This window comes from Sturnira hondurensis, unplaced genomic scaffold (genome assembly GCF_014824575.4).
Source record: "Sturnira hondurensis isolate 20B ecotype Veracruz unplaced genomic scaffold, ASM1482457v3 Scaffold0002633, whole genome shotgun sequence".
In the NCBI taxonomy this organism is placed as follows: domain Eukaryota; kingdom Metazoa; phylum Chordata; class Mammalia; order Chiroptera; family Phyllostomidae; genus Sturnira; species Sturnira hondurensis.
Window position 1 is genome coordinate 1,911,820 of NW_028075264.1, and position 26,513 is coordinate 1,938,332.

General features: G+C 39.5%; 1 protein-coding gene across 1 annotated transcript in view; it reads left to right on the forward strand.

Moving 5' to 3' along the window:
- TENM1 (teneurin transmembrane protein 1) overlaps positions 1-24,039 on the forward strand; it is a 397,683-nt gene extending 373,644 nt beyond the window's left edge. The window contains exons 25-29 of the mRNA XM_037040336.1: positions 7,782-8,078; positions 14,439-14,826; positions 15,674-16,894; positions 17,919-18,061; positions 19,463-24,039. Of these exons, the coding sequence (XP_036896231.1) occupies positions 7,782-8,078; positions 14,439-14,826; positions 15,674-16,894; positions 17,919-18,061; positions 19,463-20,221 (2,808 nt within the window). The 3' untranslated portion in view covers positions 20,222-24,039. The remainder of the gene's footprint in view (positions 1-7,781; positions 8,079-14,438; positions 14,827-15,673; positions 16,895-17,918; positions 18,062-19,462) is intronic.
- The last annotated feature ends 2,474 nt before the right edge of the window (positions 24,040-26,513 follow it).

The following is a 26,513-nucleotide window of genomic DNA, read 5'->3' on the forward strand; positions in this document are numbered from 1 at the left end:
ATTGCCTTTCTGCAGAGCACAAAGCCTGCAAACACCACAGAGCTTTGTCTGCCTGTCCCTTCTTACACGTAGAGCAGTATTAGGATAATGTGACCAAGTTTCCAAATCCAATAACATTCAGTATCAGCCCCAAAGCAACTGGCAGCCTGAGGGAAACAGTCAGTCACCGTTGGGGCCAGGCCTGCTTTGAGCACCTGTGTCATGCCTGGGATACATGGAATGCTTGCATTTCATCCACTCACGGGAAAAATTGGCCAAGAGTGAAAATGTGGGAACCTTTAGACTGTGCAAATGCAACAGTAAACAACCACCCAACTCCAGTGAGAAGCAATCAAACCAGTCTCACGGCTTGATATGGGCAAAACAATCTGTAACAGTGCTCGCTTGCCAATCAGCTCTATTGGTGACACCAAGACATAGATTTCCGTGGATGTTTTTTTGAAACAGTCACTAAAGTTGTCTACACGCACAAGTCAATTTGTACGTTTTGATTCTATTGACCAATGTCTAGCAGAACATTTGCCAGATATATCACCAACTTGAGAAGTGAAACCAGCCCAAATACTCAAACTTCTCTATGTGGGTAGCAGGGACTGTTTCTATCAGGTCCCTGCATAGAACCCTAAATGGGGAAGTTAGATTACTTGGCCTTGCTACCCAGTTTTACAGCTGACTTAAGAAATGCCTTTATTTCCTTCACCTGTGAAATGAAACCAGCGTACTAGAGAAAAGGAAGAGTTATCTACACGTGGCTTGTCTACCTCCTGGACTCAAAATTGAAAAATTGTATTTGCCTTGGCTAATGTAGCTCAGTGGATTGAGCACAGGCCTGCGAACCAGAGGATCGCGGTTTGATTCCCAGTCAGGGCACATGCCTGGGTTGCAGGCCGGTTCCCTGCAGGCCAACTCCCAGCAGGGGACACACAAAAGGCAACCATACATTGATGTTTCTCTCCCTCTCCCCTCCCCCTCTAGAGGTAAATAAATAAATTTAAAAAAAGAAAAATTGTATTGAATAAGTCATTTCTTAGTGCCAGCTTATAGCCTGGATAAAACATTGTGAACAAAATCACACACAAAGTGACTGGCATTTTCCGTTCTTTGGGATAATGCATCCTTTACCATGTAACTTTGGGATGTTCCACTTTCTAAGATAACCAACCCTTTGCCCCTGCGTGTGTATGGGTCATGGAGAAAGACTAGAAGCTATCACTCACACCTCATATCCCAAATTGTTCTTACTGTTGAGAAGCTAATGCTCGTAAAACATTTGGGAGCTCGTTACTGTTAAGGAGTAGAGTGAGGTGTTATTTAGTTAATACTATTTATAGTTGACCCATTTCCCATCTGGTGGTGGAGTTGAGCAGATTTGTGGAGTTGCATTTAAGGGCAACATATTCAGGGCCTTCTTTCTGTGGCCTCTAGGGTGTTTCTGGAGGTCCTGGGCCTGGAGAACGCAGCTCCCTCTTGGCTAAGGGGGCGTTACTGTGCCTGTCCCTAGAAATCTAACAACAGTAACAATCCTGTTTAGTGTCTTAGAGTTAACAAACTTTTTTCAGAGCCAGGATTGCATTTGATAACCACAACCATCCATTGTTGTTATTCCCAATTTATAGATACAGAGACTAAGGCCCGGAGAGGTTAAGTGATTTGGCCAAAGGCAAACAGCTGTTCAGAATCAGAGCCAGCACTAAAATGCAGGTCTTTTCGTAGCACAACACTTTCTACTACATCGTGCTTGCTGCCTTGCTCCTTAAAATAATGAATCTACACATCATTGCCCCACTCAGTGGAGCCACATTGGCAGGACCCGAATCCTCATTTTAGTCCTAACAACAAGAGACACACCATTGACTCTAATCTACTGGCAAGTGTGGCTGGTGCAGGACGATGGGCTGGCCTCCAGCCAGAGAAAATGTGAAGGAGACAAGAAGGTGAGGGAAGCTGTTTCTCTGGGTCATTCTTACCCGCTCTCCCCATCTTCAGGTATTTGTGTGTATACTGCTGCCTCAGTTTCCCTAGGTTAGGCAGATCAGAGCTAGTAGAGTGAATATGTAGCCCAAAGGTAGGTGTGGATCCAAATTCAACAGAGCAAATTTTCCTTCCCTACCGACTATTCGTTCAGACATGGTGAGCCTTCACTTTTGGTAGCTTTCAAGGGACATGAGATGTAACTGCCTTCTGGGCCAAATATGCAGTGACTCATTGTAACCAGACATGTAAAAAATAAGCCTCTCTGATGCTCTCAAGTACCTTGAGAGCTTCGACTGAACCTTTTCCTTCTCCTGGTGGAGCTTCCTTTCAGAGTGTGAGGGCGTGTTGCGGCACCAGAGCTCTTGAGACAGAATACTAGATTCGGACAGTCACAGAACACGGAAACCCCTACTATGCTGGGGGAAATAGGGTCCTGTGTGAAAAACCACACAGTTGTGTGGCTGTAATTTGCAAATGTGCTTGGACAGCAGGTCATAAAGCACTAATTGTTCAAGTGCAAAATGACAGGCTCATTGAAAGGCTCACTTAGTAAGATGGTGGACATCAAATGTCCCACAAAGCTACCTATCACACCCACCCCAGATCTTCTACCTGGAAGAAAAACATCAGAAAAGGATAGACCTCTTTTGGAGATAAAGCAACAAGAGCTGCTTTTCCCCAGTGATTGGTCGTTCCTTTTTTCAGACAAAATCAGGGTCCCCTTCAATATGAAGGAGGCAAACTGCTGGGAAACATGATATCCTCCTCAACTTGAGCAGGCAAAAGGGATTTTCTACCTCTGGGCCATCCTGCACCAGCTCCATTAAGTGAAATAAATCATATTAACATCCTGAAATTTCACTTATTTCAAAAATCCATTTTCCCCAATGCGAGTTGTGTTTGAATCATCTTCCTTGCAAAGTACTTTTACATCTAGTCCATGCATTTCCTCATCTGCTGCATCAATCTTTCCTCTTAAATACATTTCCCTGGACAATCAGGAAATTAGAATGCAGATAACAAAAAAAGGTAGCTGTAAAAGAATTGGACATTCACCAAAAACAAACTGGTTTAGGAACTATATCCATATTGCACCTTGCCATGTCTGGGGTTGATAATGCTGTTATGTGAGACTTATCCCAGCACTGGATCCCAGAGCTCTGTACAAGATTTTGCAGACTGAGATGTGAGGTTATAGAAAAACTCAAGAACTGCAGATACATACATATGTATATATCCATGAAACATAAGCAAAGACCAATCTCAAACCCTCACAGTTGACTTTTTTCTGCTCACAGATAACTGAGAATGGGGTAAATTGGCTTTTAAATGCAACCTGTGAATGTTCATTTGTGATCTGAGCTGTGGAAGGGGCAACAAGCCGAGTTGAAACACAGGGTCTCGGACTGACAAACAATGGGGAATCTGGGAGGTAGCCAACAGGATTCCAGCATCTTCCTCCATTCTCGGAAAATGCCTTTGCTGTGCCAGGACACTTCTGCTCCACTCTCAAAGATTCCCCTGTGTCTGCTCTTTCTGAAATAGCCCAAAATAATCCTTGTACCAAAGAGACATTATTTTGGGATGGCAAGTTCTACTCCCCTTCAGATGAATGAGTAAAATTATGAGGAAGGGGAGGTATGCCCATAATCTAGAAAATGAGGAATATGGGTTGTACGATCCTTATTATCAGCAGTACTATTATCATTCATCACAATTGTAGCAGCTAACATTCATAGAGTTCTTACTATGCATATTGTGTCAAAGAGGGGGAGAATTCTTCCCCTCAAGCCTTCTTAAGTTCTTATGACTAGACTCAGAATAAAACTGACACAAAACCAGATTAACAGGAAAAACAATAATTTAATAGGCCAAAACCTGACAAACGTCCGCAGTTGCCTATAGATCAATCAACCTTATACATATATACTGATATCTTTACTAACTGAATGAATCTCAAATTGGAAGTCCTGAAAGGACATTCTCTTAAGCAATTAAAACACAAACTCCTAGGAAAGAGCAAGTAAAGGCTCAGAAGGGAGGCAAAGGACACTTTTCTTTGGAGCTTCACCCTGTACCAACACTTCACAAGCACTTTGATTTCTGCTGGCAACACAATCCATGATCCCCAGGGCATCCTCTTCCTTCTTTCCTTTCTGGTCTTAGTACGAACAAAAAGCAAGCCCTTCTCCTTACTTTTCCTTAGCAGAGCTGAAAAAACCTAACGGAAACCAGAAGATATATTAGAGCAGAGCTACTTTTTCTCCTTTAAAAAAATGATCAAGTCTAGCTTTCTTACCCCAATGTACAGCTCGTTATTTGCTAAACTCAAAAGTCTTATTCAGTGTGCACCCTTTACAAAGAGACCTTTTTCAGCTTGGGGCTATTCCCAAATTTCAACCCTTTCTTTGCCCCTCTCTTTTCCAGGGTAGGGATTGGCATAAACTGTTTGGAGCAAGAGTGGAAATAAGGATGGATGGCCTACACTTAGGTCAAGGGCTATTCTTTTCTTTCAGGCAGAGAAGTGCTTGTATGAACATGGAGCTTTCTTAATCTTGCTTATGACCCCAGCAGTCAGAGGCAATCAGCCTAATTCTGATTCCTGCCATAAAGGCTGGAGGCACATCAGCGCTCAGGAAAGAGGGTGGGGCAGCTCACCTGGAAAAGCTTTCTCCTTGCTAGTCGTCTTGCATGGGCTTTCCACAAGAGACTCAGCTGGGTGAGGGGCAGGGGGATCCTGTGGCATCTTCAGTTCCTTTGTGTCCTTTCAGCTGTTCGCCAAATTTTGCATTACTTTCCAAACCTCACTTTGAAACTAGCATTTCGGCAGTATCTGCATATCAGAGGGCATTCTCCAGAAAGAGAAGCACGGTTGCAGAAGCCTTGACAGGTGGAGTAAGAATATTAGGCAGAGATTCCCTCTGCTTTGTAGTGGATTTTGAACAGTGATCCCTGCCTGTGTAGCTGTAATGACTTTATTAAGAAATGTATTCTTGAGTTGTAAACTTCATCTATCAGACAAATAAAACCACAAATTTAGTTCAACTGGAAATCACTTGTTACCTTAGCTCTTTAACTATCATTATAACATAAATTGTAACCGTTACAACCGTCGCTGGGAGTACATGGATATTTTACAGCTATTGTAAATGAACGGTATTACAGTTGCAGATATGTAGCTATAAAACCACAGGAAAGGTAGTTGAAGAAAGAACACCTGGTTTCATATAGGTTTCTGAGCCCTGTGTATCAAAAAAAAAAAAACAGAAAATATGTGCTTATCACCTGTTAGGCGGTAACAGTGGGTCACTATCTATTTATGCCCTATAACACTGTAGTCATTGGCTATAGATGGTTTGAAGAGTCATGGTTCCCAATTGGTGGCTCTGTTCCCTGAATTAAACTCACCCATGAGACCAACCGCACTTCCTTCCAAATAATTTCAGTATCTAATCACTAGTCTTCTGGATAAAACTCATGGCCTAGAACATTTGCTAGGCTCTATTTTTGCAGAAGCTCAAAATTAAGAGCAACTATAATTAGCCCCAGCTGGCTGATGAAGAAACTGCAACCAAAGGAGGTTTTAAAAAGCAAAGTGCCACACCCCAATAGAAAAATGAGCAAACAACATGAGCAGACAATTCATAGAAGACATATGCGTCACCAATAGGCATTCAAAAGCACTCAGCCTCACTAGTAACCAAATAAATGCAAATTTAAACCACAGTAACATGCCATTTTCCAACTCCCATACTGGGAAAAGTTTACTAACCATGATAATACTTGATGCTGGTAAGGATGAAATGAGGTGGGTCCCCTTGAGGTTTTGTGTTTGGGTTTCTAGGCCCCCTTGAGATTTTACTTTAAATGGCCATGTATGTGCTTATGTGCATTTTTCTGGGGACATGGTGCATGGCTTTCAGATATTCAAAGGAATCCTTCACCATAAAAAGGAACATAAAGTGCAGTTGAATAGCTAGTGAATCTGTTCAGTCTGACCATGATTAATGTAGTCAGACCCTCATGTTCTGGTTTCTCCTACCTCATTAACCTGATCATTCACATTCTGTGTGGAATCATGTTGACAGTTTGTATACTTATAAACCTACTACACCAAGCTATAATCACCTTGGAATGTGACACATGGGCCCATTCAAAAGCCTAACTAAAATTAGAAAAGTAATCATTATATTCTAAACATAACAATTACCTACTCTGACCGGTGTAGCTCAACTGGATGAGTGTCATCCTGCAAAGCACAAGGTTGCCAATCACAACACATGCCTGCGTTGCTGATCAGGTCCCCAGCTAGGGGTGTTGGAGGGGCAACCAATCAGTGTTTCTCTCCCCCTCTTTCTCCCTCCCTTCCCCTTAAATTATTAGTTTAAAACCAATAATTACTAATACTATTTTACACCTCACCAGGTATGTGTACATGTAATATCATTTCATTCTTAGCACAACTCTGTGATGTAAAGTGGTCATATCACTCCATTTCACAGATAAAGAAACTGATGCCCTGATAGAAGACATGACTGGTGCACAGACAAGCAGCTAAGTAAATGCCTCTTGACCCCGGGCCACTGCTGTTTACATTTCTAAAGCTCTCTTCTTTTTGGTTCTTGTCTGGTTCCTCGCCTTGGATACCTTCACCCAAATTAAAAACCCCAACCCCTGAAAACTGGGTGAATGGTGACTTTGTATCATTTTTGCAACTTCTTGTGAGTCCGACTCTTTCCAAATAAAAAGTTATAATGAAACACGACAAAAAAAAAAACTCACTAAAACTGAAACTGAACTAAACTAAAATAAATAAAATCTGTTTTAAAAGCCCTTCCCTTGGCTCTCCACCCACTCTTCCTTCAAAGCTCCCTGCTTTCACAGAGCCGCCTACAGCTCTGTTGTGATCAGCTAGCCGTAGCGGAAGTGACTAGTGGGACTGCCAAACATTGATGCATCAAGCTGAAGAATACAAAAAACCAGGTCAGTTGTCCAGTTGCTTTGAAAACCTAGTGAAAGTTGCCTCCTTGCTGATTTTGAAAGTTTTCTTTACTGTGTTATTCAGTTGTTCGGTCACCTTTTATGGACCCAGCTGAATTTCCTAGGATTCAGGCACCACTGCGTGCTGTCCTTCAGGGAATCCACCTGAAACCCATTGCATCAGGCTCTCTCTGGGACAACTTCGTGGTTGTGAGCAAGCTGAGAACCAGAACCAAGCCAAGCTCTAAATTCCATGCTTTAACTTCATTTAGGGGCACCACCCTTGCCAATACTGGGAGACCTACCAACACCTACCACATTCCACCTGGAGCCTCTGTGAAAGTATTGCTGAGTGGGGTTCCATCACTAGGGGGCAACCGGAATTCTCCTGTAATACAACTCTAAGCCCAGGTGAACAAGAAAGCTGAGAAGAGGATCTGTGTAAATAGAGGGGACTCAATATATCCCTTCTTTCTGATTTATAATCTCATAAATAATTCACACTTGCATGTTCTACTCACTTCACTGAAAAAGAGTGAGCAGGAAGTCCCACCCCTTAGGGCATCTGACTCACATAAACAAGATGACATAATTATTGAAAAGTATGTCAGTACCATTGAGGCTTGAATTGGGAAAAAACAATCAGCAACCTTATACAGAGCACAGTCTGGTGGGAGAATGAAGATCAGTGTCGTCTGAGGAAGGTAAAAGTCATGCAGATTCAAAGGCCCATTGTGAGAGAATCAAAAAAGCTTTGCAATTGTGAATGCACTAGATAGGGTAACCAAGGCCGAGCTTAAAATGTATTTTGTGTCTCTTTTTTGTAGGCCCATAACAGAAACCTGCTCTCCATAGACTTCGATCATATAACACGCACAGGAAAGATCTATGATGACCATCGGAAATTCACCCTTCGAATTCTTTATGACCAGACTGGACGACCTATTCTGTGGTTTCCTGTGAGCAGATATAATGAAATGAACATCACATATTCACCTTCAGGACTAGTGACATTTATCCAAAGAGGGACGTGGAATGAAAAAATGAAGTATGACCAGAGTGGAAAAATAATTTCAAGAACTTGGGCTGATGGGAAGATTTGGAGCTATACCTACTTGGAAAAGGTAAGTATGTAAGCAAGACAAACTAGTTCTGAGTTTCTGACAGAAAATATTGAAAGTGGCCCTAATTACTCATCTTGGTAAGGATTAAGAGCAGGAAAGTCTGTGTTCTGGATGTTCCGTTGGTAGAAGTAACCAAAAAATTACATATATATAATTATATATTTATTTACATATAGCCTATGTGTAAAGAGATGTATAATTGTGTGTGTGCGTGTGTATAATACATACACCCTGTAAGGATAAGCTGTTTTGCAGCTAAAAACTTTCCCTAATCCGCAGTCTGCCAGGTACTTCAAACTAAATTCAGGATAATGGCTTAGCTTTCTCCTCATTTGAGAATATTTGGTCATGCTCTTAAAAAGGTATCTTTATTATTATGAAAGCTCATACTGAAGAAAATAGGTAGAAAATTATAAAATTGCATGTTAATGCATCTCATCTCTGGAAAAGAGCCTATTACACAGAAGATAAAAACTTCTAAGTTTGTTAGGATAGTCAGTGAAATTTTAGTTGCATGCATTTGAGGACTAATTTTCACAAGCAATCAACTGGTCTGAGGGGATGGTGACATCGCGGCTCATAGGTAACATCCCTTTTTGTGCAGTGAGTGTCCAGTCACATCCATAAAGAGAGCTTGTGGCCTCTGTTTGGTAGGAATAAACAAGGATTTGAATCCCACCACCAAACCCACTTGTCAAACATTAGCCTTCATGCAGCAAAATAGTTTCTGGTCAGATCAGTAGCAGAAGACAATTGGAGAAATTATTCTCTATCTGCCATTTCAATTTCTAGTACCCTAAGATAGTGGGTCTTATTTCCCAAATCTGTCCATTCAACTGAATTTGTCGGTCCTAAATTAATTTCTGGGAATATTAAAAGAATGCTTTCCTCCCTGGCTGGTGTAGCTCAGTGGATTGAGCGCAGGCCTGCGAACCAAACAACCATGGTTCGATTCCCAGTCAGGACACATGCCTGGGTTGCAGGCCAGTTCCTGGCAGGGGACCCATGGGAGGCAACCATACATTGATGTTTCTCTCCCTCTCTCCTTCCCTTCCCCTCTAAAAATAAATAAATAAAATCTTTAAAAAAAAAGAATGATTTCCTTTGACCAGTCAAAGGTAATGCATACAAGGTAACCCCTAGAATTTCTTAGAAAATTCAGAGGAGTTCATAGCTCACAGGGCAAAAACTTCACGATTTGCACCTAGTGATGCCAAGCCTTCCTGATACGCCCCCAGGTTTAAAGTAAAGGTGTGCCAGTGGTTGTATGTCATTATAAAAACTATTGTACTATTTCCCAGAGTCAGTTGCTGGGGAATTCGCCAAGTTGCAAATGCCTAGCAGATAAAGCTGACCCCTCTTGGAAGCCAGGATAAAGGAGAGTTCTCTGCTACATCCACCCTGGGTCCTTTTCTGCTGAAGAAATTGATCAAACCTGTAATCTCTACTCTACACTGGGAAAATCTGAATCTTACAAAGTGGGGCTTTCCTCCTTTGAGATGCAATAACAAGAATGACTGGCAAAATCATATGACTAGTGCCCACAACGGGCTGAACTTCTTACAAAATAAACTGAATCCAAATATTTGGTGGTATGTTTAACACCAAATATACAAAGCATATAATGATGACCTTCATACTTAAAAACAGATGCCACTTATTACTACTGGAATATAGGCTGACTTGTTTTTTCCAGGGGTGAGGATGGGTTTGCCACTTCTCTTTAGGGAACTTGCCTGGGTTTGAATTCATAACCCTGACCTCATTAGCACCATACCCGGGCCCTAAGCTAATTGCCTATGGACAGTTGCATCTGGCTCTGTGAAGACTTTCCCTTTAGGCTGTCTGTACAATAACAAAAAAGCCTATTGAAAACTCCCATTTCAGCCCTGCATGCAGTTATTAGCCTCTGAAGCAATTTCATTGTTTCTCTTTTCTGAATTAGCTGATGATTTCATCAAACTTCCTTGAGTGAAGAAACACATGAAGCAAAGTTCACGAGTTCTGTTTGCTACAGAAACATAGTAGGCAATAATTTTTTAAAAACAAAACAAACCAAAGAAACTCTGTGACACTGTCAGTGTCTATAGCGGACATAAATAAGACCTTATCGACACGGCATTGTGTATCAAGTAAAGCTCCAGTGACTTCTAAAGACTAGTTTCCTGACCAGTGAGACAAGCCAAATCACTTGTGCTTTTTTGTTGATTTTTATCCCTTTCTTGATTCATATTTAATTTGTTCTCTAATTAAAAGGTAACCCCTGACTTAAGCAATCCTATTATGGAAATCTCAAAACACAAACACATGGTTCTTTACTTTCTAAAAATCATTTTATCATGACATTGATTTTATTAACATTATTTTACCAGTGATAAGAAGTAATTCACTAAGTAAATGTGATGATTAAATGAAATAATATAAAGCACCCAGCATATCCAGTCATTCAGTAAAAATTAGTTTCTTTTGATTTGAATACTGTGTTAGATGATTTTCAAGTCAAAAACTTAAATGCTAGCACTTACCACTACTTGAAAGTGAATTAAAACAGGAAAGAATGTACTTGAAAAATAATTAAATAAATTTTTTTAAAAAGAGCGTGATGGGAAAAAAACAGGAAAGAATGGAAGGAAAAAAGAAGGAAGGCAGGGAGGGAGGGAGGGAGGGAGGGAGGGCGGGGAATTAAAGTATCTTTGAAACTGTGATTCTAGGGAAAAAGGGGAAATATTGGGTTTATAAAATCCAATTTACATATAACTTTTTCAGTGAGGTGATGAGAGGTTCTGTGCCTTCCTGTGCTCATTTTACTCCTCTCTTTAACGTGGCCTTTGCTGGCACATTTTCCCACTATATCTGGGGCAGAGCAAGGACTAAGAGGCTGGCTCTTGTAGTACATTTTAAAGTAAGAATTCTCAAACTTTAAAATGTATACGTCTTTTTATACTTCAAAATACTTCTGTTATTACCTCTGTAAATTTGCTTGCCATCCATATACCATGAAATATTAAAGAGCAACAGCAGATATTTCACATTAATGTGCAGAAATTTTGTAACAATTATTTGACTTCCTCTAGAATAAGCGAAACTTACACGTTACTCATATTTTCACACACAAAGGTTTGTAGCCATTAGAAGAAAAATAATTATTTGAGTAATAGCTGAAGTTGCTTAAATAATCTCTTCTCTATTAGAAATCAATTATTGTTTCTTAAATTTTCTCTGTGTAGTCATTAATTCTGTATCTTGATTTATGAAACTTTTCTGAGTTACATTTTGAAGATGTGGAGCTAAAATTTTCTATTACAGTAAATGTAAATCTTTCAGTTTCCTGAAATTATTCTTTAGAACTTCACTTTTAAGATGCATTTAAATATATTTTACAATCATGTAATAAGATGTTTTAGTCTGATACATTTACACAAAATTGTCTCTTCAGAGCTGAAATTTTCAAAGGCAGCCTGGAGGGGCAGAATGCAGCCTGTGGCTTGAGCTTTCAGGTGACCCCACACTGCCATCTGGTGGTCATTTGAATGCCTTAACTGCTTGAATTTCTACCATCTCATTTCTATTCTTGTTCAAACGGAGTATACAGCAATGATTGTTCTTTTTCTCTTCTTCTTTACAACGATCTCTTTTAGGATCTCCTAATCAATTTTTAAAAATAAAAAGTCTTCTACTCTATTGTTCGGAGTAATAAGAAACAGCCTTTTATCTTGTAGCAGCACAGTGGGCGTTGGATGCACCCATAGGCATTGTTTATGAATAAACTGATAATAATGCCCACCCAAAGTGAAAAAGCAACCAAGTGAGAGCGAAATGGTATTCTAGCAACACAATGGTTACATTCATGAGATTTCTAATCACGTCATCCACATTCTTGCCATTGGCAGGGAGCTTTAAAATAGACCGGGGGGCGGAGGGGGGGGGCGGGTGTTTCAAGAGCACAGCATCGGCACCATTTAGAAACAGGGTCAGGCAGTGGTTGACTGCAGCGTGGAGAATGAGAGCAGGAAAGAGAACACAGTGGCAATGTGCTATAAATTTTTGGAAAGGCTGATACAGCGACTGGGAAAGACATGGCCCTGGCAGCCTGGTACTAGATAATGTGTGGAAGCCATATGGTGATTGTCTCTGGCCTGCAACACAGGTGACAGATGTCATTTCTTTATAGCCAATTGACAAAACAGAGTGGAAAAGAGCTGGAAGATCTGACTTTTAGCAGAGAGGTAATGTGAAGGCATTTTCCACAGTTTTTTGCCCCAGGTTCTGTTCTTAGTCAAGGAGGAGGTTCTCCCTTTGTGTCCTCATGCCCACGCAGGAATGCTAAGTCTTCTGCCCTCTCTTCAGTGGGGTTTTCAGAGCTGCAGATTGTCCACAGGTGATGAGATGACAGCGTTTCCGCTGGCAGCTCTGTTTAGCCTGGCACAGTACTTGGTAGAAAGGAAAGAAAGGATGAGTGAATGAGCAAATAAATGCTGGCTTTGACTTCACAGTACTGACATGCAATTCAAAATCGATAATTCTCAGAAGGACAAGGAGGATATAATACTTGTCAAACAATAGTTTCAATAGTTTCAAACATTGAAGTGTACATTATGTGTGTTTCTGTAATTCATAATCAAATGTTTATATAATTGATATTTAGAAGATGAAAACAAAACCTATTGTTTTTATACCAGAAACTTCAGAAACTAAAGCTCAGTTAAGCCCTGGCTGGTATGGCTCAGTGGACTGAGCCCTGGCCTGTGAACCAAGGGGTCACTGGTTTGATTCCCACTCAGAGCACATGCCTGGGCTTCAGGCCAGGTGCCTGGTGGGGGGCACACAAGAGGCAATCATACATTGATGTTTCTCTCCCTCTCTTTCTCCCTCCCTTCCCCTCTCTAAAAATAAATAAATAAATAAATCATCTTTAAAAGCTCAACTCAGTCTTTATGCTTGAGAAAGTAGTTCTCAAGAAGGGAGGGGTAAAGCTTCCTTGGGGAGTTACATCAGAATTTTCCCACGGTGAATAATTTTTATTTTTATTAAAAGCTGAGATTTATGCCCTGATTGGTGTGGCTCAGTGGGTTGGGCATTGTCCCACAAAGCCAAAGGTCTCCCATTCAATTCCTGGTCAGAGGATATGCCTAGGTTGCAGGCCATGTTCCCAGTTTGGGGAATGCAAAAGGCAACTAATAGATGTTTCTCTCACACATCAATGTTGCTCTCCCTCCCTTTTTCCCTTCCTTCCCTTCTCTCTAAAAATAAATAAAATCATTTTTTAAAAAGATGAGATTTAAATGTTTTTTAATTAGAAATAGGGTTGACTCTTCCCTAAAGCAATGCTCCTTCTATGTCTAGGTTTAAGATTAAAATAAAATAAGCCAATATCATTGAAACACCTAATACGTGCAAGGCACTATGCTTTAACAAATAACTGTTTCTAAAATACAGACCAGGTTGGAGGAGAGGATTGTATAACCAGAGAATTGTCCATTTTTAATGGCACGGTCCCAAAGCAATAATAATAATATTTTACATATACCTTTTTAGGAACACATCTACTACATGAAGTCAATGAATACTTTACAATGACTATAAATTCATACATGGCAAACCCTTCCATTCATTTACCTCCTTCCAGTCTGTCTCCAAGTTGAAAAAACAGTTAACTGTTCTGGAATACAGACTTCAGTATTTCTCCCAGCTGCGCAAATTCCCTGTCCTTCAACTTGCTTTCAGTTCCCTGTTGCCAACATGTTTAAATCCAAACTCCTTAGCATGACTTAGCAAGGCAGCATGACCCAGATCCAGCCTACCTAGCTGGCTTTATCTCTTGCCATTTATCACCATCCCCACCCCAATATACCCATGATCTGGCCACACAAAAGTCCTCTCATTCCCTAAATAAGCCATGCTTTCTTTCTTATCCAGACCCTCACAATGCTGTACCCTCTGTGAGGAGTACTCTCTCCCTATTCCACTCCACCCACCTCCCTGCCTTCACCTGGCCAATCCCCAGTCATCCTTCAGGTCTCAACTCAGATGTCACTTTTTCCAGGAAGTCCTCCCTGATCTGTAAAATCTGGGTTAGCTGCTCCTTCTTCTACTTTCTGAAAGTACCCTGTACTTTCCCTGTCTAACACACTTCATACTGTATTGTAATGGCTTGGTTACTTGTCTCTCTCTTCCACCAAACTGTAAGTTCTATGAGGACAGACACCATTATTGACCACTGTATCAACTAGGGTCCACCGCAATGCCTGGCACGTGCTAAGTGCTCAATAAATTTGTGTTGAATGGCTGAATGTGTATTTTCTTTAGTCTCCTCAACTTCAGTGGTATATATTATGCTACTCTGCCTTTGTCTCGTTTCAGTCTGTGATCCTCCTCTTACATAGCCAGCGGCGCTACATCTTTGAGTATGACCAATCAGACTGTCTGCTGTCAGTCACCATGCCTAGTATGGTGCGCCACAGCTTACAGACCATGCTTTCAGTGGGCTACTATCGGAACATCTATACCCCACCAGACAGTAGCACTTCTTTTATCCAAGACTACAGTCGAGATGGCCGACTGCTACAGATCCTGCATCTGGGGACAGGGCGCAGAGTTTTATACAAGTATACCAAGCAAGCAAGACTGTCTGAGATTCTCTATGATACCACTCAGGTCACATTAACCTATGAAGAGTCTTCTGGAGTGATTAAGACAATACACCTGATGCACGATGGTTTCATTTGCACAATCAGATACAGGCAAACAGGTTTGTTGTGAAAGAGTGGTGATATGTACATCATATCATATTTTTATGGGATTTTTGATGGCTGTGGTCTGAGATAGAAGCATTAACTTATAGGCATTGAATCTAACCAGCTGTTGCTTTAGTTCTCAAAGTATCTTCTATTGAGAATTCAAAACATATTATACGCTGCATGAAAACTGATTTCTTCAAAACATGCAGTGTATTTCTTTTTCTCTCTCAGTTCTCAAGAAAGTTGAGATCTAAGTACCTACTCTAACCACGAACCTGGTCCTACCCACCACTCAATCTTCCCAAAGATATAGCTGCAAGATACCAGTCTCACTGACACTAACTCACGCCTTGTGTAACCTCTGCAGGCCTCAGTTGATGGCACGTTATCTTCAAATGTCAGAAATTTCTATTATATTTCATCCTTGGGGTTTCTAAAATGCCCAAATTTGTTCCTTGAATGCTGGACTTTGTCAAAACTGACCCTCTGACTTTGTAACCCAAGTTAAATGAATTGAAAGTATTTTCGTCAGTGCTTATAAAAAGAAAACATGTTTATAATAGCAGTTTCCTCATCTGAGCCAGTGAATGGTTATTACTTCTATAGTTCCTATAGTTCAATTATTCTGTAACTGTAATATACAGTATTTTAAATGTTTTTTTCAAATTTAGTGACCACACTATGAGAATATATACTGTGAAATGATATATGCAGGTGTTAGAAATCAGAAGTTAACATGTAATATTTTATTTTGAAAATAAAAGCACTAATACTAAAGAAAATAACACTAGACCTTTCTGATTGCTCAATATTAAGTACCTAGCACTGTTCTCACTATGTTATTTTTGATTCCCCCAGGACCTCTTATTGGACGCCAGATTTTCCGATTCAGTGAAGAAGGTCTTGTGAATGCTCGCTTTGACTACAGCTACAACAACTTTCGCGTCACCAGCATGCAGGCTGTGATAAATGAAACCCCGTTGCCCATAGACCTGTACCGATATGTTGATGTCTCTGGTAGAACAGAGCAGTTTGGAAAATTCAGTGTGATTAATTATGACTTAAACCAGGTCATAACTACTACAGTGATGAAGCACACCAAGATCTTCAGTGCCAATGGACAAGTTATTGAAGTCCAATATGAAATCCTGAAGGCAATTGCCTACTGGATGACTATTCAATATGATAGTATGGGCCGTATGGTAATATGTGATATAAGAGTAGGAGTAGATGCCAATATAACAAGATACTTCTACGAATACGACGCTGACGGGCAACTTCAAACTGTTTCTGTAAATGATAAAACCCAGTGGCGTTATAGTTATGATCTGAATGGCAACATCAACCTTTTAAGCCATGGGAATAGTGCACGTCTAACTCCTCTCCGATATGACCTCCGGGATCGCATCACTAGACTAGGAGAAATTCAGTATAAAATGGATGAAGATGGCTTTCTGAGGCAGAGAGGAAATGACATTTTTGAATATAACTCTAATGGTCTGCTACAGAAAGCCTACAATAAGGCTTCTGGCTGGAGTGTACAGTATTACTATGATGGGCTTGGGCGACGTGTCGCCAGTAAGTCCAGCTTAGGGCAGCACCTCCAGTTCTTTTATGCAGACCTCGCCAACCCCATAAGAGTTACTCATTTGTACAACCACACGAGCTCTGAGATTACATCCTTGTATTATGATCTCCAAGGTCACCTTATTGCCATGGAGCTAAGCAGTGGTGAAGAATATTATGTAGCCTGTGATAATACAGGCACCCCACTCGCTGTGTTCAGCAGTCGAGGCCAGGTGATAAAAGAGATATTGTACACGCCTTATGGAGATATTTATCATGACACTTACCCTGACTTTCAGGTCATCATTGGTTTTCATGGAGGACTCTATGATTTCCTTACTAAGTTAGTGCACCTGGGGCAAAGGGATTATGACGTCATTGCTGGGAGATGGACAACGCCCAATCATCACATATGGAAACAGTTGAACCTCCTTCCTAAACCATTCAACCTCTACTCCTTTGAAAATAACTACCCAGTTGGCAAAATTCAAGATGTTGCAAAGTATACCACAGGTATTTAAATGGTGCAAAACTTTACACTAACGTAAGGAGATAACTCAGTGCTGTTTATCATGTAATCTCAATGCCTTTGTAAATATGCTTCCTCTTCCTGCCAGTTAGCCCACAAGTTATTGTGCAGTCACTGTCTTCCTTAGTCTTCTAGAGTGAGTAAAATTCTTCATCAAACACGATGCTTTTCATCCCGGTACATTTTTCTTCCTTTTTTTAAAAAAATAGTTTATTGATGCATTTTTAGAAAGAAGGGAAGGGAGGGAGAAAAAGAGGGAGAGAAATATCAATGTGTGGTTGCCTCTCACATGCCCCCCAACTGGGGACCTGGCCTGCAACCCAGGCATGTGCCCTGAGAGAAATTGAACCGGTGACCATTTGGTTCACAGGCCAGTGCCCTGTCCACTGAGCCACACGAGCCAGGATTTTTCTTCCTTTTTAAGCATTATGTTTATAATTTTCACTCTTAAAAGCTTATATGAATAATTTGATAAAAGAACAATTCAGGATTCTGTTGCATCTACTAAGTCTAACACCACAGTCTGTGTGGCCTTAATACCTCTACCATGTTAAGAATTTCAGTGCAAGCCCTGGCTGGTGGGTCCTGGTGGATTGAGCACCAGCCTGCAAACCAAAGGGTCACAGGTTCAGTTCCCAGTCAGGGCACTTGCCTGGGTTGCAGGCCAGGTCCCCAGTAGGGGGCGTGCAAGAGGCACACACATACTGATGTTTCTCTCCTTCTCTTTCTCCCTCTCTTCCCCTCTCTCTAAAAATAAATAAATAAAAATCTTTTTAAAAATTAATTTCAGTGCGATAAAATGAGCCTATCTCTGTGATTATCCAAGAATTAAAAGGTTCCCTTGCAGAGAGAGAATCATATGCTTTAGAGTGGGTAATATAAAAGGAGTTTTATTCCAAACTTCCCATTGGCTAAACATATCGAAGGCAGGAGATTATTGTTAAAGTTTACCACAGAAGTTGTAAAGTATGGGTTTTAATTTGTTTTCTTTAATTTTGCGTCTCACAGACATTGGAACTTGGTTAGAGCTATTTGGTTTCCAGTTACACAATGTACTACCTGGATTTCCGAAACCAGAGTTAGAAAATTTGGAATTAACTTATGAGCTTCTACAGCTTCAGACAAAAACTCAAGAGTGGGATCCTGGCAAGGTTAGTAAACATTTTACCATCTCTACTTATCTGAAAAAAACATAAGAGCATCCAACACCATGAAATAGTATTAACATATACTGGCTTACTTATTTTTGAGTTGTCTTCAATATTCACTAAAATGTCCATGATTAAGGAGGAGGTGGGAAAAAATGCATGAGGAAATGAGCTGAGGATTGGAGCTTTTGGAAAAAGAAAAGATGTTGCAAAGTGGTTTGTAACATGTGACTTGATGACTATTGGGTTAGACAGACAACAGGAGAGAGGAGCTGAACTCATAAAATTCTGAAATGGACTACCAAGGGCAATTATGGATTCTATATAGAGAAAATTGTCCATTGAGAGACATGAAAACATCAGATTTCCAACTGCAAAATAACCCAGGGCATAGTGCATGGAAAGCATGGGAATAACGGAGCTAAATTATTCTGATACAGGGAAATCTATATAAGCAATAAGACAAAAATAATATGTATTATAGTGATAAAGTCTCTGGAAAAATAAGAATACCCAAACATTCAAGTTTTGGCAGATGATTTCATCAGGAGTATGAGGTACAGATGAGAACGAGAAGGAACTCATTCTTTCAATGGAAAGAAATAGAGTATCTGTGTTAGCCAAAAAAAAAAAAAATGGCTTTAACAAAATAAAGCTGAAATTTAGGTGGGAGGGCTTGAAATTTAAGTGTAAAAAATCATAACACAAAGGAAATTCTGAATAGGTACTATAGGCTTTCCCTTTTTTGTAGATAGATATAATATGTTAATGCTTTTTGTCACTAAAAGTCCTAAAAAAAGTTTAGCAAAATGTTTAAAATTGCCAAAGTTTTGTAATGGATCCTTGGAGGTCATTATTCTCTTCTCTCTATTTCTTAGTATGTTTTAAAATTTCCATAATAGAAAAGGTTTTTATTTTAAGTCCATGTGAAAAGGTCAGTGAAATTCTTGCTGGTTTGCTGTTGCTATTTATAAGGTCATAGCTGCTGGAAAGCAAGACCAGTACATCTCTCTATATCTTCCTGTGCCTAGTGTATTACTCTACATACAGTCATAACAGCTAGTTGGTGTTACTCAATTTTAAATTGGCAAAAATGAACTGTCTTTGTTTGAGGGGAGCTGGAACTACCTCATTTGAAGTACCTTCTAGCTCTGAGTCTTTGTGACATCAAGTTTGAACATATTTCCTTATGTTTAACTCACTGAGAGACCAAGAAATGTATGCCAAGTGATTATGTTGCCTGTTAGTCTTTTCTCTCCAAACCTCTGATGAAGAGATTCCAAATTTGGCTTGTTTTTAAATTGTAAGCCAGCAACTTGCAAGCCTTTGCTTTTCACAATCACCAGACGTGTGATGGGTGTTTAACCTGTGCTACATTTGCACTGTGCCTTTCTTCTTTCCTAGACTATCTTGGGTATTCAGTGTGAGCTCCAGAAACAGCTCAGAAATTTCATTTCCTTGGACCAACTTCCTATGACTCCCCGATACAATGATGGACGATGCCTTGAAGGAGGGAAGCAGCCAAGGTTTGCTGCCGTTCCATCTGTTTTTGGAAAAGGTATAAAATTTGCCATCAAGGATGGCATAGTAACAGCTGATATTATAGGAGTAGCCAATGAAGATAGCAGGCGGCTTGCTGCTATTCTCAATAATGCTCATTACCTGGAAAACCTACATTTTACCATAGATGGGAGGGACACTCACTACTTTATTAAGCTTGGGTCTCTGGAGGAAGATCTGGTACTCATCGGTAACACTGGGGGGAGGCGGATTCTGGAGAATGGTGTCAATGTCACGGTGTCCCAGATGACATCGGTGTTGAATGGGAGGACTAGACGGTTTGCAGATATCCAACTCCAGCATGGGGCTCTGTGCTTCAACATCCGGTATGGGACAACGGTCGAAGAGGAAAAGAACCACGTGTTGGAGATTGCCAGACAGCGCGCTGTGGCCCAGGCCTGGACTAAGGAACAAAGAAGGTTGCAGGAAGGGGAAGAGGGTATTCGGGCATGGACAGAGGGAGAGAAGCAGCAGCTTTTGAGCACTGGAAGGGTACAAGGTTATGATGGGTATTTTGTTTTGTCTGTTGAGCAGTATTTAGAACTTTCTGATAGTGCCAACAATATTCACTTCATGAGACAGAGCGAAATAGGCAGGAGGTAACAAAAAAAATCTCTGCCTTTGCGTCACCAAAGACTGCCTGTTTTTAAAACATAAAAAGGTTTATTGTATTGGTTTTCTAGATCAGAACTCTGTATATGTAAATATGGAGGTAAAACATATCCAACTGCCTTTCAATGTGACGGAAGATGGTATTTTAATATTGTTTATTTAAACTCTTTAAGAAATGACAGAGATTTTTAGTTCTTGTGTGGCAGTATTCAAAAGAACACAAGTAGAACTCAAACAGCAAAAAAAAAAGTTTCAGAAAGCGCCACTTTAAATTTGTCAAACCATGCATATACATACATTTGAATACACAGAAAGAACCCAAGGTTCTGTATCTCTGTTGTGACACAAAGTTTCATATGTAAGTGTTGGCGGAAAAGGTGGTGCAATAGTCTCTGCACCTTGCATTTCGAAAGACTGCCAGCCCTTTCACATTTTCCAGATCTGTCATAGGAAACTTCAAAAGAAGTGTAAAATGTCCTCAGCCACCATCTCCTAGACTGGAGAACCATTTCCCCTTCCTCCCTGATTGTTCCCTCTTGCTTGTTAAAGTAAATGCCATGTTGTTGTGCTGTGTTTTGGCGTGTGGTGGCTGGTTCTGTATACCACACTGCCCTGTGGGTGTGGTACCTAAACTGAATCGCCACTATTTGCTTGTGTGTACACGACACCAAGGCAGCTGGCCAATGTAACTCCTCCCACACAACCTGTTTTTACTACATTGTGTTTTACTAAATTGTCCATCTGTACTGGTGTCGTGTAAACATAGCTTTTATTAACCTGGGTAAGAGTTTCTCATTTATATACAGGGTGTGTTTTGGTCATAATTTCACATTAGCAATTCAGCATTTACACACTAATCCAATGGTTTGTGCACACAAAAGGTAATTTACTATAAAGTATGATTCTCATACAAAAAAAAAAGAGGCTTTAGCAGGCATGTATGCCTGGAATGGCGATAAATTACATGCATGACTACTGTACAAATTCGTAACAGCCAAAACCTTAAAAAACTAGACTGAGTACTAAACTTGAAAGGAAAGTACCAAAGAGGAGACCAAGCTGAACAGCACAGAAGTTGCTCTACATTGTTTCAGCCCACTTAGATTTATCTTTCAAATGTATAATTCTGTATTGAACATCTCCCAGCCATAGTCAGGAAATTTAATTACGCATACCCTTTCCATCCTAAAACATTTCAAGTAATTATAGAGAGGCAGAGTTGTTTTTTCTCGGGGGGGGGACCAAATTCATTGATATGGTTACTTATTTTAGTTCTCAGTCTTTGCCCATGTAGTTTGATTTAATCATATCTCCTGCCTAGGAAAATAACTATTTTCCAGGAAGGGTGATTTTGTTCTGTGATCACTTAAAATTTGGGGGAAAAAAGATCAGGATTAGTGTTAATATCAGCTGTAGTTTCTCAGTCTCTGTGAATCCTGTAGTAAAATAAGCCCCTTCATGCGCTGGGAGATTTGTGCCCAGTGACAAAGACACAATTTGTAAAGTGCTGTGTAATTGGAAGTTACCACAAATGAAAATACAGAACAGCGTGAGGTGGCCTGTAGAAAATTCCCCTGAGCCAGCTTCAGCACTTTCATCCCCGAGTCTGGACATTTACTATGTCTGAAGGAGAATTTATGATGGGATGTTACAGTTCGGATTATTTCCAGCTACTACCTAAATGCAGCATGAGGGTCATTGCCTTGCTTTGTGATGACAGTGTCTTTGAAAAGATGCAAAGTCAGAATTCAGGCTCAGGCTAAGGTTTTTAAAGAGTCTGGTTCTTTACTAAACAAAGTAGAGTGAGGGAGAGACAAGGACCCACAGATAAGTAGGTGAGGATGTATCTGAACATTTCATTATCAAAACCTTCAGGTTGGCATTACCACATCATTACGCGTGTATTGAAAGGCATTAAGAGAGAAGGGATTCATGATGAACTCATCTCTCTTTTTAATTGGAAGTGTACCAACTCAAGAGATTACTAATCCAGACTACGATCATATTATTGTGTGTTCTTTTTTCCTGATTCAGGCCTGTGTTAAAGGTACAGTATTTATTCAGGATGGGATTCTTAAATGACTAACAAACTTGTTGAAAATTTGAATACCTCCACACCAGCCTAAAAATGGACCTTAAGTTCCTAGAACCTCTGATTTTCTTTTAAATTAATGGAAAAATAATTTGTGAACTGTATATAGAGAGTGCATTCATAAATGTGATGATGTATTTTATCAGTAATCCCAGATGTCGATATTAGAGTCTATTTTGCTTATATTTTAAGTGATTATACTTTTTTGCAGTTCACTGATGGTGTATCATTTTCAAACTGCTTTAAATATCCATTAGAAACAAATATTTGAAGCTTTTATGTAATAGTAATTACCTTGAACTGTGCATTTCTAGTTTGTAATACATATTTATTTAGTTTGTGCCTTTAGTTTCTTAAAGTTATATTTGTATTATATTCAGGAAATGCACTTTTTATCACTTACAGCTGTGGTTTTAATACTGCCTTGAACTATTACTGTTCTCTTTACCATTTCCAAAGTTTTTGGAAGGAAAGAGAAAAAAACCCAAAAGCTTAACACTAATGAGTAAGAAAGGTAAGAGAAACATTTTGGCATTTTTCTATAAGAACATAGAGATACTGAGTACAGTACATTGCTTCCTGTTTGGCTGAACACAAAGAATACCTTCATTGACTTGCAGTCTTAAAGTTTCAATTAATGACAGAACAATTTGTTTGCACTTCCTGCTGAAGGTAAAGGCATTTTAAAAAGAAACATATGCATTTCCCATACCCAACAGACAGCCGCTGGCACTACACAGCCACACCCCATTCAAGTCAGTCAGAGTGAGACCACAGAGGTTGGCTCTCCTGTGAAGAACATTCTGGGCTTGAGGCAGGGAATACTCTGTGCTTGTTTCTTTTTCCTAGTTAGGCCTATTTTATTTGCGCTTCTGTTGTTATGTTTCATTTTCACTCTTGCACTACAGTCTAGAGAGCCAAATGAGCTGAAAAGTTCACAGTGTAACAGACATTTAAATACATTTATTTTTAGTTGTCATTCTAATCATTATTGATTAGAAGCATGACACCTGAAAGAGACATAAAGCCCAATTTTTAGCAAAACACCATATAAATAGGCATATATTTTATTTTTAACCCAGCAAGATAATGTATAAAATAAATGTGTCCTTTACCATCAATTTACCTAGAAGATCTATAATATAGAGACTATATATATATATATATAATATAATATATATGGCATAGCCAAATGTATTAAAACTTGACGATGTATAATTTGGAATTCACATGCTAACTATATAGAGAGGTATAAAATTAAATTATAATTTCATATGATTTTTCTTTTTTATCACTGTTGGCCCAGTTTCAAGTATTCTACCATGTTATTTCTCCTTTTTCCGTGTTTCTTTCTTTCCTTCTCAAAGAAAGAATATATTTTTAACCAGACCAGGCCCCACTGTAATATTACCTAAGAGAGTCAGGGCAAAGGTTTTGGATTTATGCAGATATGTTCCTATAAGGGCAATTGTAGTGGAGTTCAGTGGTGATAGAAGCAAAAGTACAGTAATCAGGTATTGAAATAAACTGTACACAGATTGGAGTATATGATAGACTCTGGAAAACGGAAGGCTACAGATTGGATGCAACCTTCTTGCTTTCTTAGAGAACCTCACATACACATAGCTGACCTGACCAGTACTTCAGATCTTGGACTGCTCTTCCACAGCCTTCTGTAAGATTCTTTATTCTGCAAAACAAAGCAAACAAACAACAACAAAAAAAACAAAAAACACAAAAAAAACACAAAATCACAAAAACAAAAAAAAACAAAAAACACAAAAAAGCAAAACAAAAAAACCCAGAAAGCAACAAACAACAACAAAAAAGAATTCAACCACAAAATAGTGACTGTTATTTCAGTGTGTCCTTCATGTGAAAGCTACCAAGGACCAAACATACTACTGTGTGTAAGAAGAAATTACTTCCTAAACAGTAAGTGAAAATAGTTAGAGTTAAACTTGCTGTGGATTTTGTCTTGGCAGTTGTCATCTTACATTATTTGTCAAAGGAAATGTGTTTGGCAGTTAAAAATCCTTCCTTAGATTTAGTGGTGGACTTTAACCTCTTAAATAAATGTTAGTATATCAGATTGTGTCCTTGAAAAATATTTTACTTGTATGAATCATGACAATGTCTAAACCTTTACTATTCTTCTGGCAAAGCATCAGTAAGAGAAAAGGTGAAAAGGAGAAGTATAGCCTTTACGTCAGAAAAATATTCTTTTTAGCTGCTTACTTTCTCATGAAAAGTAAAGATGTTTACAGTGTATGCCAAGATTTTCAGTTTCTATATAACAGCAGTTAGAGGTTCTAATCATACTGAAAATTGTGTTATAATGGCCTGAGCCGTGTTGCTAGGAGACAATAGGTTCCAATTTTGTATTCCTGCTCTCACTCCTGTGCTGAAAAGTGAGTGGATACTGTACAGGTTCATGTTCTCTGGCTGCAGTTAAATGGTCTTTTGCATTTTTGCTCTGGTTTTCAGGCCAGAAGCATGCATTTTTCTACAAGAGCATCACAACAACATGCTGTAAATATTTAAGGTTCAATATTATGTGTCGATATTTGAAAGAAAAAGTACTTTGAATATTTCGTTTTTAAAAAATAAAATTGCAAATGAACACAAATGTCCCATTTTATTCACTCGCCAAACAGCCTCTCCAGTCGGGCTGGTCACCTGCGATACGAAAAGTGGCTCCTATACAGGGAACGATAAACCCACGTAATCTTGAAAATGTAGGTGCAGAAATCAAAAAGGTACTAATCCTAAGCAGACATCTCTTCATTTTTATTTTTCATACAACTAGAATCTCTGACACAAATGACCATTTGATACAAAGAGAATAGTAGCCATTGAAAGTTTAAATGCCTCTAGGCTGCGATTTTTTAAAAAGGTTTCTCTCCTTTTGATGCCTTTTTGGGCACTAGAAAGAAAATAAAGAATTGTAAGAGCGGGTGGGGGAGAGATAGGAGAGCAGGGCACCCAAATGCATTGGCAAAAAAAAAAAAAAAGGAATGGCCGTTGAGGCCTTCAGAAACAGCAGCTCTTCTGAGGCTCTAGGACCTGAGCAATCACAGTGGCCATTGGCCCTTAGTTTTTCACGAGACCTTTATTAGTGACACTGGGAAAGCTGGCCAACAGATCTTCCAAAATGCAACTTACTAATAATGGGGCATTATAGTCCAAACAGCCAGTTCCTGAAACTGGCTTGGAATCCTGGAATTTATTCCAGGAACGGTCCTGCTGCCTACCACTCACACACTGGTATATACACAGATCTAGTGAAAACATCCAGGAAATGAAACACACTCCTGATTGTCTCAGCACAACCCACGTGCAAAATGCAACACGGGGTGTGGGTGTGGGTTGATATCAGTATCATCTGGAGTTTTTTTCAAAATATGCATTTCACCCTCAGCGTGCAAGCAGTAAAAAAGGGAATTATTAGAGAGTTAAGCGATTTCTCCATATCACTTCCCCATTCACCCTCACTTTGAGAGGTCTTTGAATGTCAATATTATTTAAGGTAGTACTATAGTGGTAGTACTACCTTAAATGTAAATAATTGTAGCACCTCTATAATCCTGTGAGTTAAGCAAGACTTAATTGTTCCTACGTGGCAAATGCAATAATAGTAACAGACTGCCTTAAGGTCACATGGATAATAATCAGTGACAAAGCTGAAAAGAAAATTCAAGTCTCAGCTGTTATGTTGATGGGCTCTTAATCAGGTTTGTTATATCTTTCTTCATAAAAATGTTCATTTCTAAATCCCAATAACCTAATGATGAACATTCAGCCTTTTACTACAAGTTTGGCCAATGATCCCAAATTATGAAAGTGTCCAAACTGGGTAGTTTAACTTCACCTCTAGCAGCAGACTGCAAAATAATGATATCCCATTTACTGCAAGGGCAAACATAGGCAACAAAGTTGAATTTATTGTCCACTAACAGAAAGATTAGGCGTCTTGTAACCTTGAAATGCTCAAGGGCAAATCTGGGTTTTATTATTAATAGACTCTGGAGTCTGAACTCAAAGTGAATCTCATAAAACACAGGCTGATGTCTAAACATTTTTAACAGATTTTAAACTTACTCTCACACTTCAAATTCTCTATCCTTTCTACAACACATATCTTAAATCCAGCCCTCTATTTATACCAGAACACTTAATCAGAGGCGTTCT